Here is an 18,394-nt window from a genome sequence, read left to right as displayed (position 1 = left end):
TCTATATTAAATCCAGTGCTTTTAATTTTTTTTAAATGTTTCTGTAATACCTTCCTCAATTCCAGGCAAAAGAGGGTGTAAGGACCATCTTATCTTCCCAAGAGCATTACCGAGCTAAAATCAACCTCAATATGATCATGGCAGTTAGATCATGTATGTGTGTATATAGGTGTATATATACACACACACATATATATGCAATATATATATATATACTAAAGACAGAATAAAGAGCAGAAATAGCAAGAACCTAAAAGAAGCAGAAGAGATTAAGAAGAGGTGGCAAGAATGCACAGAAGAACTGTACAAAAAAGGTGTTAATGACCCAGATAACCATGATGGTGTGGTCACTCACTTAGAGCCAGACATTCTGCAGTGTGAATTCAAGTGGGCCTTAGGAAGCATTACTATGAACAAAGCTAGTAGAGGTGATGGAATTCCAGCTGAGCTATCTCAAATCCTAAAAGATGATGCTGTTAAAGTGCTGCACACAATATGTCAACAAATTTTGAAAACTCTGCAGTGGCCACAGGACTGGAAAAGGTCAGTTTTCATCCTACCCAATCCCAAAGAAAGGCAATGTTGAAGAATGTTCAAATTATCTTACAATTGAGCTCATTTCACATGCTAGCAAGGTAATGCTCAAAGTCCTTCAAGCTAGGCTTCAACAGTATGTAAACTGAGAACTTCCAGATGTACAAGCTGGATGTGGAAAAAGGCAGAGGAACCAGAGATCAAATTGCCGACATCTGTTGGATCATAGAAAAAGCAAGGGGATTACAGAAAAAACATCTACTTCTTATTCATTGACTATGCTAAAGCCTTTGACTGTGTGAATCACAACAAACTGTGGAAAATTCTTAGAGAGATGGGAATACCAGACCACCTGACCTGTCTCCTGAGAAACCTGTATGCAGGTCAGGAAGCAACAGTTAGAACTGGACATGGAACAACAGACTGGTTCCAAATTGGGAAAGGAGTACGTCAAGGCTGTATATTCTCACCCTGCTTATTTAACTTCTATGCAGAGTACGTCATGAGAAATGCCAGGCAGGATGAAACACAAGCTGGAATCAAGACTTACGGCAGAAATATCAACAACCTCAGATATGCAGATGATAACAATATAATGGCAGAAAGTGAAGAGGAACTAAAGAGCTTCTTGATGAGGGTTTAAAGAGGAGAATGAAAAAGCTGGCTTAAAACTCAACACTCAAAAAACTAAAATCATGGCATCCAGTCCCATCATTTCATGGCAAATATGCAGCAGGACCATTCGCCCTATTCTTCATAGCAGAATACACAAATATCATCATAATAAACATTTTTACAGCAATTTTATTTCTAGGAAGATCCCACAACCCATACATACCAGAATTCTACAAAATCAATTTTACCATTAAGTCCCGACTACTTACAATCTCCTTTCTATGAATCTGAGCATCCTATCCTCGATTCCGTTATGACCAATGAATACATTTACTATGAAAAAACTGCTTACCTCTGACACTAGCCCTATGCATATGACACGTATCACTACCTATTCTTCTATCAAGCATCCCCCCACAAACATAAGAAATATGTCTGACAAAAGAGTTACTTTGATAGAGTAAATAATAGAGGTTCAAACCCTCTTATTTCTAGAACCATAGGAATTGAACCTACTCCTAAGAACCCAAAACTCTTCGTGCTCCCAATTACACCAAATTCTAACAGTAAGGTCAGCTAATTAAGCTATCGGGCCCATACCCCAAAAATGTTGGTTCATACCCTTCCCGTACTAATGAACCCAATCATCTTTGTTATTATTCTATCAACTAGCATACTAGGGACCATTATCGTTATAATTAGTTCCCACTGACTACTCATCTGAATTGGGTTTGAAATAAATATACTTGCCATTATTCCCGTTATAATAAAAAACCATAACCCATGAGCCACAGAAGCATCAACTAAATACTTCTTAACCCAATCAACAGCCTCAATACTATTAATAATAGCCATCATCATCAACCTGATATTCTCAGGCCAATGAACCGTAATAAAACTATTCAACCCAGTAGCCTCAATACTCATAACAATAGCCCTCGCCATGAAACTGGGACTAGCCCCATTCCACTTTTGAGTCCCAGAAGTAACACAAGGCATTCCCCTATCCTCTGGCCTAATCTTACTGACATGACAAAAATTATCACCCATGTCTGTACTCTACCAAGTCTCCCCATCAATTAACCTAAATCTAATTCTAACCCTATCAATTCTATCAATTATAATCGGAGGCTGGGGAGGACTAAATCAGACACAACTTCGAAAACTTATAGCCTACTCATCAATCGCTCACATAGGCTGAATAACAGCAGTACTACCACACAACCCCACTATAACACTACTAAACTTAACCATCTACATTATTACAACTTCCACCATATTCACTCTATTCATAGCCAACTCCACCACCACCATCTTATCACTATCACACACAAGAAATAAAATACCCGTTATAACCATCCTAGTTCTTGTCACCCTCTTATCAATAGGAGGACTCCCTCCCCTATCAGGATTCATACCAAAATGAATAATCATCCAAGAGATAACAAAAAATGACAAAGTTATTCCAAGAGATAACAAAAAATGACAACGTTATTCTACCCACCCTCATAGCAATCACAGCACTATTAAACCTATATTTCTACATACGACTCACATACTCCACCACACTAACAATATTCCCCTCTACAAACAATATAAAAATAAAATGACCATTTTCCCTCACAAAAAAAATAACCCTCCTACCAACAATAGTTGTACTATCCACCATACTACTACCGCTCACACCAATACTATCAGTACTAGAGTAGGAATTTAGGTTAAATAGACCAAGAGTCTTCAAAGCCCTAAGCAAGTATAATTTACTTAATTCCTGACAAGGATTGCAAGACTATATCTTACATCAATTGAATGCAAATCAACCACTTTAATTAAGCTAAATCCTCACTAGACTGGTGGGATCTACCCCCACGAAACTTTAGTTAACAGCTAAATACCCTAGTCGACTGGCTTCAATCTACTTCTCCAGCCATGAGGAAAAAAAGGCGGGAGAAGCCCCGGCAGAATTGAAGCTGCTTCTTTTGAATTTGCAATTCAACGTGTAAATTCACCACAGGGCCTGGTAAAAAGAGGAATCAAACCTCTGTCTTTAGATTTACAGTCCAATGCTTTACTCAGCCATTTTACCCATGTTCATCAACCGCTGATTATTCTCAACTAATCATAAAGATATCGGGACCCTATACTTCCTATTTGGTGCCTGGGCCGGCATAGTAGGAACAGCCCTAAGCCTGCTAATTCGCGCTGAATTGGGTCAACCTGGAACCCTGCTCGGAGATGACCAAATCTACAACGTAGTTGTAACTGCACACGCATTTGTAATAATCTTCTTTACAGTAATGCCAATTATAATTGGAGGGTTCAGTAATTGACTTGTCCCTCTAATAATTGGCACCCCCGATATAGCATTCCCCTGGATAAATAATAAAAGCTTCTGACTCCTTCCCCTCTCCTTCCTACTACTTCAAGCATCATCCATAGTTGAGGCTGGGGCAGGAACAGGTTGAACCATGTATCCCCCTTTAGCAGGTAACCTGGCCCACGCAGGAGCCTCAGTAGACCTAACCATTTTCTCTTTACACTTGGCAGGTGTCTCCTCAATTTTAGGGGCTATTAACTTTATTACAACAATTATTAACATAAACCCCCCTGCAATGTCACAATACCAAACCCCTCTATTCGTGTGATCCGTAATAATCACCGCCGTACTACTACTCCTCTCACTTCCTGTACTAGCAGCTGGCATTACAGTGCTACTAACAGATCGAAATCTAAATACAACCTTCTTTGACCCGGCAGGAGGAGGGGACCCTATCCTATACCAACACTTATTCTGATTCTTTGGACACTCCGAAGTCTATACTCTTATTCTACCTGGGTTTGGAATAATCTCTCATATTGTAACTTACTACTCAGGGAAAAAAGAACCATTCGGATATATAGGAATAGTTTGACCTATGATATCAATCAGATTTTTAGGGTTTATCGTATGAGCTCACCACATATTCACGGTCGGAATAGAGGTCGACACACGGGCCTACATCACATCAGCCACTATGATCATTGCTATCCTAACCGGGGTGAAAGTCTTTAGTTGACTAGCAACACTTCACGGAGGTAATATCAAATGATCTCCCGCTATAATGTGAGCCTGGGCTTCATCTTCCTCTTTACAGTAGGAGGCTTAACCGGAATTGTCCTAGCCAACTCTTCCCTTGATATTGTTCTCCACGACACATATTATGTTGTCACACACTTCTACTATGTTCTGTCAATAGGAGCTGTATTTGCTATTATAGGAGGATTTGTGCATTGATTCCCACTATTCTCAGGCTATACTCTCAACGATACATGAGCCAAAATTCACTTTGCAATTATATTCGTGGGTGTTAATATGACTTTCTTTCCACAACACTTCTTAGGACTATCTGGCATGCCACGACGATACTCCGATTACCCAGACGCATACACAATATGAAATACTGTCTCATCAATAGGCTCATTTATCTCTCTAACAGCAGTCATGCTAATGGTTTTCATTATCTGAGAAGCATTCACATCCAAGCGAGAAGTCTTAACCGTGGATTTAACCACAACAAACCTAGAATGATTAAACGGGTGCCCCCCGCCATACCATACATTTGAAGAACCCACATATGTTAACCTAAAATAAGAAAGGAAGGAATCGAACCCCCTACTACTGGTTTCAAGCCAACATCATAACCACTATGTCTCTCTCAATTACTGAGATGTTAGTAAAATATTATATAACTTTGTCGAAGTTAAGTTACAAGTGAAAACCCTGTACATCTCATATGGCATACCCCATACAACTAGGTTTTCAAGATGCAACATCACCAATTATAGAAGAATTACTTCACTTTCATGATCACATGCTAATAATTGTCTTTTTAATTAGTCATTAGTGCTTTATATTATTTCACTAATACTAACAACAAAATTAACCCACACCAGTACAATAGATGCACAAGAAGTGGAGACAATCTGAACTATTTTACCTGCTATTATTTTAATTGCCCTCCCATCCCTACGAATCCTATACATAGTAGATGAGATCAACAACCCATCTCTTACAGTAAAAACCATGGGACATCAGTGATACTGAAGCTATGAATATACAGATTATGAAGACCTAAGTTTTGACTCCTATATAGTTCCAACATCAGAATTAAAGCCAGGAGAATTACGACTGTGAAAAAGCAGAAACAGTGGCAGATTTTATTTTCATGGGCTCCAAAATCACTGTGGTTGGTGACTGCAGCCATGAAATCAAAGGAAGCATGCTCCTTGTAATAAAAGCTATGAGCAACCTAGACAGCCTATTAAAAAGCAGAGACATCACTTTGCCAAAAAAGGTCTGTATAGTCAAAGCTGTGGTTTTTCCAGTAGTCATGTATGGATGTGAGAGCTGGACCATAAAGCTTTTTTTCAGGATCCCCTCCAGGATCATGTTTTGCATATAATATCATGTGTTTTAGTTTGATTTTAATCTGGAATAGTTCTTCAGCCTTCCTTTGTTTTTAAGACATTGGGACTTTTGAAAGTACAGGCCAGTTAGTTTGTAAAAGGCCCTTCAATCTGGGTTTGTCTGATGCTTCCTTCTGATTAGATTCAGGTCATGAATTTTTGGCAAGAACATTACCTAAGTGATGAGGTGTTCTCAGGGTATCACATCAAGAGGACTGTTAGTTTTCTCCCTTGTAAACTTACTATCTTTCCTTATGTAATTTATAATCATGTTAGTTTTCCTAAGGGCCTCATTAATCCTTGGCTGATCAAATCACTCCTATTTGAAGCACCTATTCCACCATTTTCCTTTTTGATATTTGCCCCTGAGTGCTAGTTAACTAACTAATCTAACTCTCTCAGCTCCTTACTGGCTTTGCCTGTGACTGGGGCAGAGCCACATCCACAGTCTTACATGGTTTGGAAGATGTACATGTTTACCTTGCCACTGATTTTCTGTGTATTTGTACCATACTGACAGATGTTTACAACATCCAAGTCAGTGAGCACCACACCCAACAAAGATTCTGCAGTGATGGGCCCGGGAAAGCTCTCAGGGCTTAGTCAGGTCATTACTGAATCTTGCTCATGTTAGGGTAACTTTCATTTACCTACACAATGCTAAGGACTGTGAGGACCACTGTCGTATGTACTGTAACAAAAATACTATGTGAATTCTTCTGTTTCAGAGCAGCGATTCCAGCTATGTCCTTTCTCGTTTCTTGCAGTTACACTAAGGAACAATGATTTACTGAAGTTAATAGAGTCCCTTATGTGACTTTAATACATAATAATGTCCATTGCCAGACTCACACACCACCTGGTTTGTGCCCAAATGCTCCTTACCTCTTAAAACATGCTGGTAACTGGATAACAGGAACTGCAGGTGCTCGACCAGCTCATCCCATTTCTGCCACTGGGTTTTATCTGACTGCAGAGATAGTAAAAGCAGTTGGTAATAAATTCTTTCCTCAGTAAGAGGTTTATACAGTTTTTAAGTAACTTACAAAAAGCTCACGGATTTAGGAAAAGGTGGTCTAGGCCTGGAAGTGAAGTAGGGAAAAACATACCTGACACTTGAGCAGTGATGTGGAATGGTTCAGAAAATAGAGGGCCTGGGCCAGAGACAAGGGTAGGCGCGTGGGCGTCTCACAGCTGTGGAGAAATATGATTTCCAGCACTTTGCAGCGTAGGAGGTGGCTTTCCATGGTAGTAAAGAACATCTCTCTGCATGGAGAAGAGAGAGAGTGCACCATTGCAACTATTGTTTCAAGGAACATATACCACAATTCTCCCCGAATGCTCTAACCTTTGCCTAAACCAGAGAAGGCTAAGAAGGAATACAGTGAAGGCCTACAAAATCACAAAGCCTGTGGACAGGGCAGAAACAGGTTCATTCATGAACTGACAACTGCCAGACCGGGGGGTGGGGGGTGGGGTGGGGGGCAGGGGGATCTCCTTGACCTTTGAGAGCGAAAGACTAGTTTAGGACACTTGAAGAATTACAGCATACTCTAACCAAGAGAATTAATCGTAAGATGAAATGTTTCTGAATGGCCATAAAGTGCCATAATTGGCACAAAGGAGGAATATTATTAAGAGGAATAAAAGAGGGTATTGCTCTCGAAAAGCTGATGGTTGAACAGGGGCGAGAAGTGTGCCACAGGAACCTGACGCGCAGGGCCAGTGTGTACACAGTGTGGTGGTGCCCCCGTGGCGCAGATGGCAGAGCACACTCGGTCGGGGCTGGGAGCAGCCTCTGGCGGGGGAGGTGGCACGGGCGGCAGTGAGCTAGGGGAGTAAGGAAGGCCCAAGGTAAGAGGCGCTCCAATGCCAGGACACACATGGCGAAAAGCGAGAGGCCAAGAGATACACACATCTGGGGCACCACAGCCTTCTTCAACTTCAAGCGTCTAGGACCGAGGAGTCCCCAAGGGACTTGGCCAGCGAGGGTGGGCTGGAGCACACTCAGAGGCTTCTGAGAGGGAGAGCTGTAAAACAAGGGCTGAGCTTCGGGAAGGTGAATCCCACTCACTGTTCTAAACGCAGTGTGGGCTTCCCTCCCAGACTCTGATGAATCTCAGATGCACAGGGTGCATCCCTGGACTGCCTAAGGGCTTTTGCCTGCAGGTTTGGTTGATGGTTCTTGCCAGGTCTGCGCATCAGAGCAGTTTCTGAGGAGTAGGCAGGGAGCAGACAAGGAGACGGCAGCAATAGAACCTGCCCCAGATAGCAGGGTTCTTTCTTCTACAGCTGTCCCTTTGCAGTGGGGCAACATTTGGAAAAATAGGGGACTCTTGGTGCCACTGCCGCTTATAACAATGATAAATAACAAAGTATCTATTCATTTTTATTTTCTTCTTCCCTTTCCTTTTGCTGTTCCACCAGACACGTGTTATTAGTGTAAAAGCAAAATTTTAAAAAGCAGAATAAATAATTTTAAAACCTTTGCTTACCATTCTAAAGTATAAAAAAAGTCTAAAATATTTATGAAAATCCATTTGATCTCTTTAATGTATTTTTTAGTACCATTCTATACATTCTCTGACAAATTTTCTTTAATACAAAGGACTCCAAATTATTACATTCATAAGATATTCTCCAAATTCTTTTAAAGTCTAATTTCTACTCTGCATTTGGTATATGACTTTTACAGACAGTTGATCTATTCAATAACTTTTAATTCCAAACTGTATTTTCTCTTCCAGTTTTGACTCCAGAGCCTGCACTTGTCCTGGTTTTATAATCCAATATGGCAAACCCAGAAATATACAAAGGACAAGAAAGTAATTTTAATGTGTTGGACATAGTAGGAAATGGAGGTACAATTATCTATAGCAATTCAAATTCAAATTTTAAAAACAAGACAGAGAGGAAGGCTAACTTCCAGATCCAGCCTTAACAAGTATATCTGGTATTGGATTGACTCTCCTTTTATCAACAATTGTAAACCTGAACAAAATATATGAAATAACTATTTTCAGGCATTGGATAAGCTACTGCAAATGACTACTGTTCTTGAGAGAAAGGGAAACAAAGGTGGTGAACCCCGTGTTTACCCTAGATTTCCTGCTGGGGGCACTTTCTACCTAAGGCCAAGGAAAGTATGGGTCCTAAACAGAAAGCAGTGGATTTGTCGGGCAGAGCAGAGACTGGGGGTCAGGGGAGCTGAGGTGGCTGGAATATCTGTAACGGTCCTCCTTGGCACATGGACAGGAAGATAGCCAAAGCCTGGGAGAGAACAATTAGTGAGGGCTATGAGAGGAGTGGGGATTCGGGAAAGTGCCCAGTGTTGAGAGAGATGGGGTTTCAATGAACTAGAAGAGAAATCTCATTACATGTTGGGCATTCGGATGCAACCCCAGAAGACTAAGCTACAGGACATTAGTCTCTTAAGAAAGGCTGCTTTAGATTATCCTTATAATTCCTAGAAACAAGCTTCAAAAGGAGAAAGCTAATCTGCTAAGAAATCACTATCTGCCAGATTGAAAGTCAATACTCTTTAAAGGAAGTCAGCAAATTTCAGATTCTCAACAACGGACCATTCACAATGTTAGGCATACAATAAAAAAATTACTAGACAAGGGAAAAAACAGGAAAATGAATCCATAACCAGGATCAAAATGCCCACAGAAACAGACCAATAGATGGCACAAATGTTGGAATTAGTAGACAAGGACTTTAGAACAGCTGTTATAAATATGCTTAAGATTAACCAACCAACCAACCAACTAACCAAGATACATAAATGAATAGATGGGGACTCTCAGCAGAGAGAAATGGACACTCTAAGGATGAACCAAATGGAAGCTCTTGTTCTGAAAGATATAATATCTGAAATTAAAAAAAAAAATCCACTGGATAGGCTTACCAACAAATTAGGCACCACAAAAGAAAAGAAAAATCAAGGAGGAGGAAGTGCAACAGAGAGAGAAAAAAAGACAAGTCAAAACAAAATAAAACAAACAAAAAACAAAAGCAGAAAACACAGAGCCGTAATGTTCTGTGGAACAGTGAGACACAGCCTAGCATATATATACTCGAATTCCCAGAAGATGAGAATTCAGGCCAAAAAATTTTTTAAAAATGCCCAAGATATTTCAAACTTTGATCAAAAATATCAACTCACAGATTCAAGAATCTCAATAAACCCCAAGCAGGGTAAACATAATGGAAACTACAACTAGTTACCATAATCAAGGAGACGGAAAAAAAAGAGCAGCAGCCAGAGGAAAAAAGACACGTGACATAAAAGGGAGCAACAGTAAGAAATTCTAATGACTTCCCAGTAGCAAGCCAGAAGAAAGTGAACAGCTTTAAACTAAGGAAAAGCACCTATCAATCCAGAATTCATATCAAGTAAAAACACTATTCATATATGGTGAGATAACATATACCGATAAAAGCTGAAAGAACGCATTACAAGTAGACTTGCAGTACAAAAACTATTAAAAGAAGAGAAGAAATTAATATTTCTCTTCTTTACGTGGAAGAGAAATAATACCAAATGGAACTTGGATAGTCAAGAAAGAAAGAACGCCAAAAATGGTAACCGTGTGGATCTGACATGTGTTTTTTCCAGCAACACTAACCAATTAACTCGATTTTAATACTAAAGCATCAGATTCCGCAGGTTAAGGGCTCAGTCCTACAAGGCTGCCCTCGCACTCTCTCTCTAGATGCCAACCGAAAGTCCAGGTTGTCAACCTGTGTGCTTCTGAACCGTGTAGCTATAGATGGGAGGTTCCCAGGACACCCACTTAGCTTTGATTAATTTGCTACAGCGGCTTGCAGAACTCAAACTCTTTGCTTACTAGGTTACCAGTTTATTATAAAAGGTATAACTCAAGAACAGCCCAATGGAAGAGATGTATAAGGCGCGGGGCAAAGGTAAGGCACTTCCATGCTCTCTGGGTGCATCACTCTACAGGCAATCTCCACCTATTTACCAACCTGGAGGCTCTCTGGACCTAGTCCTTTGGGATTTTCAAGGAAGCTGCATCAGACAGGCATGGCTGATTAAATCAGTGACCACTGGTAACTGAACTCAACCTCCAGCCCCTGTCCCTTCCCTTCAGGAGGGGATGGTATGGGAAGAGGGAGGGCAGTGGAGAGCTGGAACGGAGAGTTCCACTCTTTAATCACACGGTTCCCCTGGCAACCAGCCCCCAACTTTCAGGTCACCAAGTGGTTTTCTGAGAGATACCTCATTAACAGAACAAAAGATAACTTTATTAATTACTCTTATCACTTAAAAAACTCCCAAAGAGCCGGGAACAGGACGAAGGTCTCTCTCAAACCCACACACATACAAGCTTGGATGGTGAAGAATCTGCCTGCAATGTGGGAGACCCAGGTTTAATCCCTGGGTCAGGAATATCCCCTGGAAAAGGGAATGGCAACCCACTTCAGTATTCTTGCCTGGAGAATTCCATGGACAGAGGAGCCTGGCAGGCTACAAAGAGTCAGACATGACTGAGGACTAACACTTACTTCCTTTATAAATATATTCGTTATTATAGGTTACAATATCATAGATAGGCGGAACAAAGAGTGTTCCCCACCCGCATCCCTGAATTTCTTTTAAAAACAACTGTTTAAAGCAAAAACATGATTCCATCCCAGAGTAAAATGCATGACAACAATAGCACAAACAGTGGACAGGAGTGGATAAATGAAAAGATGGCTATTAAGATTTTAACATTACATGTTATGATACAGTATTAATTCAAGGTAGACTCTAATAAGAACGCATATTGTAATTCCAAGAGCAACCATTAAAAAAATAAAACATCTCTGAAAAAGCATTTGATAAAATTTAATACCAACTCACGATAAAAACAGAAAACAAGGAATAGAAGGGAAATTCTTCAACTTATTAATGAACATCTACAAAAAAAGTCCTAGAGCTAGCATCATAATTAATCATGAACTGATATTTTAATTAATCAATAATTAATTAATGAACTGAATGCTTTTCCCTAAATCATGAACAAATCAAAGATGTCTGCTCTCTCCTGGATCATAACCAAAGCAAAGATGTCTGCTTTTGCCATTGCTATTCAACATAATATTGGAAGTTCTAGTCAGTGTAGTAAGGCAATAAAAGGCATACTGATTGGAAAGAAAGAACTAAAACTTTCCCTACTTGCAGATGACATGACGGTCTACACAGACAATCCCAAGGAATCTTTGGCATGAGAGCATTTTCCGTAAAAGAAAATCTGATAAGACAGATTACATCAAAATTTAAAACGTGCTCTGTGAAAGATCTTGTTAAAGAGGATGAAAAGACAAACTACAGAATGGGAGAAAATATTTGCAAACTACAGATCTGAAAAGGATTATATCTAGAATATATAAAGACTCTGAAAACAGGAAAAAGCAAAAACCCTGTTAAGAACATGAGAAAAGAAATATTTTAGCAAAGACGTTATACAGATGGCAATTAAGCACACAGAAAGATACTCAACTTCATTATTGATTAAAGAAATGAAAATGAAAATCACGAGATACCATCATACACTTATCAGAATAGCTAAAAAAATTAAAAATTGTTTTAACAACACCAAATGCTGGTTAGGATGCAGAGAAATTGGATCATTCATACTGCTGGGGAGAATGTAAAATGGTAAAGCCACTAAAAGAAACAGTTTGGCAGTTTCTTAAAAAAAACTAAGTAAGTAGCTACTATATAATGCAATGGAGAAGGCAATGGCACCTCACTCTAGTACTGTTGCCTGCAAAATCCTATGGACGGCGGAGCCTGGTAGGCTGTAGTCCATGGGGTCGCTAAGAGTTGGACACGACTGAGTGACTTCACTTTCACTTTTCCCTTTCACGCATTGGAGAAGGAAATGGCGGCCCACTCCATTGTTCTTGCTTAGAGAATCCCAGGGATGGGGGAGCCCGGTGGGCTTCAGTCTATGGGGTCGCACAGAGTCGGACACAACTGAAGCGACTTAGCAGCAGCATATAACGCAATGGAGAAGGAAATGGCAATTCACTCCAGTATTCTTGTCCAGAGAATCCCATGGACAGAGGAGCCTGGTAGGCTATGGTACACAGGAGCGTGAAAAATCAGACACGACTGAGTAACTAACAAACAACATATAAAGCAAAAATTGCACTCCTTGACATTTATTCCAGAGAAATGAAGATTTATGTTTATTCAAAAATTCGTACATGAATGTTTATAAAAGCTTTATTCATAATAGTCCCAAATTGGAAGCAACACAGATATCCTTCAATGGGTAAAATGGTTTAAAAAAAATACCAAAGGTATACCCACACCATGGAATACTATTCAGCAATAAAAAAAGATACCACAACCTGAATGAATCCCAAGAGAACTACACTAAGTGAAAAAGTTCTTCAGTGTATAATTCCTAAAAACAAGAACATTTTCTAAGGTAACCAAGTACAATGACAAAAAAAAAAAAAAAACCAGAAAATTAATCTTAATGCAACAGTATTATATTAACCATAGACTTTAATCAGATTCTTTTCATTGTCCTCATGTTGCTATTAATAGCAAAAGAAAATTGCAGGTTATACACTGCATTCAGTTGCCTGTTTTTTTCAGTGTCCTTTGATCTGGAACAATTCCTCATTCTTGCTTTGTCTTTTATGACACTGACATTTTGGAAAAGTGCAGTTCAGTTTTTTGCATAGAACATTTCTCATTGGGGATTTCTCTGATATTTATCCATGATTTGATGGAGGTTATGCATTTTTCGGCAAGAGGACTGCAAAAATGTTGTGTGCATCCTATCAAGGAGCATATGATGTCCGTTTGCCCCACTGCTGGTGTTAACTCTGATTACTTGACTCCATAGTAAAGTTAGTTTTCACTTCATAATTAATATCTTGTGAGAATATACTTTCAGACTATGCAAATATTTTGGTATGCCACAAATTCCATCATTTTAGTACCCTGTCATACCTGAATTCATTCTTATTATGATGCATGCCAAATGGTATTTTCCCCCCAGATTATCATTTCTTCTTATATTTATTAGCTGGCTTTCTACTATAAGGAAGAGAGTCCTTTCTCTTCCTTCCTATCAGTATTAGAATCATGGGTTATTATTCTACACAACAGTTTGTAGTCTTTTACTGTCAATATTTATTTTGATACTCAAATTATCTCAGATTTAGCCAGTGGAAGATCTTTAAGCTTCTTTTGTCATGTTCTGAACATTCCTTGAATATTTCCTCATTTCCTCATTATAAAGATGTTCTAGGCTCATTTTATACTTTATCTCAGGTCTGGAATCGGGCATGTCTTAACAAACTGGTTCCTTTTAGTGTAAACTAGAATTTAGAAACAAAGATCTGAGTACTAGGTCTGCTCATTGCTACTAGGGTGTAGTTGTTCCTAAGCTCTCTTAGTGGGTAGAGGTAGGAAAGAAATGTATGAATGCACACACACACATATAATATATATATAAATGCTGACACATCTACATTTATTCCTATATCTATTTATTAGGAACCACAAGTTCATATTGATGCCTCCAAATCCACAGGGTTCCTTCTATCCTTTCTCCTTTTCATATGTGTAACTCCCTTCTCTGACTGAGAAACTTGGCTCTCATTATCCACAATACATTTAAGTGTTTAATCCTAGAATACACATAAGATAGTTTTTGAATTGTTAATACTTTCTGTGAAAGAGAAATTTACTAACTAGAGTTTAATATTTATTTACACTTCATTTTTTGTCTTTAGCCTCAGGGTATTTAGTCCAAATACTACGTTTTAACTTACTTGGATGGGCTGGGGAAGACGAATAGTTATTGTAAAAGGGTAGTACTAGGGATCTTTGTGGAGAAGGCAATGCAACCCACTCCAGTACTCTTGCCTGGAAAATCCCATGGACAGAGGAGCCTGGTGGGCTGCAGTCCATGGGGTCGCGAAGAGTCGGACACGACTGAGCAACTTCACTTTCACTTTTCACTTTCATGCATTGGAGAAGGAAATGGCAACCCACTCCAGTGTTCTTGCCTGGAGAATCCTAGGGACGGCAGAGCCTGGTGGGCTGCCGTCTGGGGGTCGCACGGAGTTGGACACAACTGAAGCGACTTAGCAGCAGCAGCAGGGATCTTTGTGGTGATGGAACAGTTCTGCATATGTTGATTGCCTTGGTGATTATATGAAGCTACACATGTGATAAAACTGCTTAGAACTACATATGATGAGTGCAATCTGGGTGAAATTTGAATATGTTCTGTAGATTATACCAATGTCAATTTTGTGTGTGTGATATTGTTACAGTTATGCAAGATGTAACCACTAGGGGATAGTAAGTGAAGGGTATAGAGGACCGCTCTTACTAGTTTTTGCAACTTCCTGTGAATCTTTATTTAAAAATATAAAGTAATTTGAAAAAAAAGTTGCTTGGGCTTGTCCTCCCCCCAACCCTCACCCCTCAGCCCCATTTAAATGAATAATAATTCATTTACAACACAGGTTAATTTCTGTTTGTATTGTTTGTTAGGCTCTCCTCCAACTTCCTTACTGATTTATTTTTCTTTTTTGAGTATATAAAACAATAACATGGTTCTAAAAGTCTAAAAGTTATAACTATACAAAGAAGTATATTCAGGAAGTACTATACTATCAATACCACTATTAAGGTCATTATCACTCCAGCCCAGCACCCTAGCTCCTTTCCAGCCCATCTACCCTTGTATGTAAACAATTCGATTGGTCTGCATTTATCTTAACTTTGCTTCTTCTTCTTTTTTTTTTTTACAATTATAATCATGTATATTAAAAATGTTCTCCTTCTTATATGTGTATTTATTATGCATACTCTATGTATTTTGCTTTGGTTTACTTAACAATATATTTTGGAAAACAGTTCATAAAAATTATGCTATTTTTAATATTTACTTTTTTATAGCTACATCTTCATTGTGTAGATGTACCACAGACATTCAACCACTGTCGTATGTATGGGAATTTGGGTTGTTTTTAGTATTTTGCAATTACAAACATGCTGTTGTGAATATCCTTTTGCATATGTATTTTCATACTGTTAAACATGTATCTTTAGGATAAATTCCTACACATGATTTTTCTGGGTCAAGAGGTAATGTACATTTAGTTTTGTTAGATACTGTAAAATTCCACCACACACACCCCCGCCCCCCACCAGCCATAATGCTTGTACCACTTTTCATTACCACCAGCAATGTATGGGCACCTACCTGCTTTCTCAAACCTTCACTAACAGCGTGTTTTATAGTACTTTAAAATTTTTACTATTTGTATAGGTTAGAAATAGTATCTCAGTGTAGTTTTAATTTACATTTATTTTTTTTATGCATTTCTTTAAATATAAGTGAAGTTGGACATTATACAAAAATAAAATTACCATCTCTAGTAAACACAGATGAAAAAGCCCATAACAAAATATTAGCAAATTGAATCTGTCAATAGAAAAGAATATTATATCACAATCAAGTAGGGTTTTTTATTCCAGGAATGCAAGGTTGGTTATAATACGAAGAAATCAATCAATGTAATTCATCATATCAATGGAATGAGGGAGGAAAAACTATGATTATTTCAAAAGGTGAACAAAATACATTTTATAAATTCAAATACCTATTCTTCACAAAACACTGAATATCTTAGACAAAGAAGGAGGCCTCCTCAATCTGACAATGGCTACCTATGAAACATCCACAGCTAATATTATACTTAATGGTCAAAGACTGAATATTTTTCCTCTAAGATCAGGAATAAGGCAAGGATGTCTGTTCTTATCACTTCTCCAACATTCTATTAGAGGTATCAGCCCTTGCAATAGGGTAAGACAAAGAAGGAAAAGGCATACAGATTGGAAAGGAAGAGATTAAACTTTTTATTTGCAGACAATATATATTGTGTATATAGAAAATTCTAAGGAAATCACAGAAAATTCCTACTAGAATAACTGAATTCAGCAAGGCTGCACGATTTCTACCACTATCAATGAGCCACTGGAAAATAATAGGTCATATAAGTTATACTTTTGTCAGAACTTTGGAATGATACCTATGTAAATTAGTTTATATCATTTAACTGCATGTAAACTATACATAAACTTTAAAAGATTAAAAGGTAAGGCCATATAAAGTATCTTCCAGTATAATTTGGGGTGGTTGCAAATTTTCCCTTCCTGAAAAGTTTTAAATTAGGACCAGGTTTCATTTAAACTATTTTTGTCTATGTTTAGTTTAAATTTGTTTACAGTTACCCACTCCTTAGATTTCCCATCTCTCACTAGAATCTGGGCATAAATAAATAAACAGTATGGGCACTGGATCCAAATGAAATACTAACGAAGCGATACAGCAAGCGTGATTTTATGAATGCTTCCTTCTGGCTGACCATTGTAACGTACTGCCTTCTTTGAACTGACCTTGCAATTAGGAAGTCCTAGGTTTAAATCTGGATTCTAAATCTGATTAGCAATGTAAACTTTGGCTAGTTATTTAACTATTTAAAGTATTTTTTTTCATTTGTTAAATGGGAACAACATTATAAAGCTTTATACAAACATGAGATAATTAATGTAACAATGACTGGCACATTGTACAGATCCAATAAATGTTTGTCTTAATCTTAGCAGGATAGTTTAACTAAATCTTTATTACAATTCTATTTGGAATGACATTTTCTTCTAACAGAGGAACCAGAAATGTACAAGAGTAGTCTTGGTTACCAACTAGGAGCTTAGGGGATGAGGTGGGAAGCAGACAAGGAGCTGACAGAGATTCCCTCAGGGGTCACCACCCTACAGAGGCTCTCCCATAGTTATTTCCTGTCCCAGCAACTGTTCATGAAATTACAGTCATGGTAGCTTATTTTCCTTCCTTTGGATTCTAAAATTACTGGTTCAAAGGAGGAATCATTGGTCCTAGCCAAGAACTCTTATTTCTTTGTCTCTTCCTAATGGAATGCTTCACTAATTAATGTTTAGAGAAAGTGAATTCCTTACTCTTGATATCTGGGCTCATTCTACAGGTACAACTGTAGTCACTCTTGGATCACCTCTTCTTCCCCTCATATGAACAGGCCTATTTCACCCAACAAGACTTTAGTAAACATTTATACCAGGCTCTCTGGCTGAGGGTCAGAGAAGATGGTAGTGCTTAACAGCTGAAAACTTGAGGGATGAGTAAAGTTATTAGACAAATGGATAAAGTAGGAAATTTGGGCTGCATTTAAGGTAACCTGCCTCTTCCTAAGAAATTATGCCTTAGTTGCAAATAATAACAGTTGGTTGAGAAACTATTTCTTTCAAAGGTTAAAGAGACAAGAACTATTTCTCTACCTTTTTTCCTCCTAATTTAACTACTGTTTGGAATTTTCTTTTGAAATTATGTTCCCAGATCAAAAAATAAAACAAAGCTAAGACTCACCTCTGACTCCTCTCAGGAATGTCCAGCACAAACCCAAACATCATTTCAGCAATTTTATTGGAGCTGCACGTGGGGGTCCTGTCCACCTCTACAGCGATAGACAGCATCCTCTGGAGCTGGCATATAATCCTGAGTCCAGAACACAGAACATAAATGAGTGGGAGGGTCCCTGCTGGCTGGGATGAGGTGCCCGCCAGTGTACTAAAGGCTCTTGTAAAGCACACACTAGGTCAGGGAGAACTACTCAAGCATCAGCATGCTTTTATTAGCAATTTCACCTACCTGAATCCCTTTTGCCAGATCATACTATCAACCTCTCAGAACCTGGGGTTGTGCTGCAA

The 18,394-nt window shown here is 38.6% G+C and overlaps 1 protein-coding gene across 1 annotated transcript in view; it reads right to left on the bottom strand.

Moving 5' to 3' along the window:
* SIMC1 (SUMO interacting motifs containing 1) overlaps nt 1-18,394 on the bottom strand; it is an 83,696-nt gene that overhangs the window by 8,022 nt on the left and 57,280 nt on the right. The window contains exons 7-9 of the mRNA XM_086323222.1: nt 18,054-18,182; nt 6,705-6,861; nt 6,481-6,565 (exon numbers count right to left, since the gene is read on the bottom strand). Coding sequence (XP_086179348.1) covers nt 6,481-6,565; nt 6,705-6,861; nt 18,054-18,182 — 371 coding nt within the window. The remainder of the gene's footprint in view (nt 1-6,480; nt 6,566-6,704; nt 6,862-18,053; nt 18,183-18,394) is intronic.

The sequence above is a fragment of the Bos grunniens genome, chromosome 10 (genome assembly GCF_055505025.1).
Source record: "Bos grunniens cultivar Pamir isolate PY7600 chromosome 10, Bosgru_T2T1.0, whole genome shotgun sequence".
Taxonomy (NCBI): domain Eukaryota; kingdom Metazoa; phylum Chordata; class Mammalia; order Artiodactyla; family Bovidae; genus Bos; species Bos grunniens.
The sequence above is the reverse complement of the archived record's forward strand: the minus strand, read 5'-3'. Positions and strand labels throughout refer to the sequence as shown.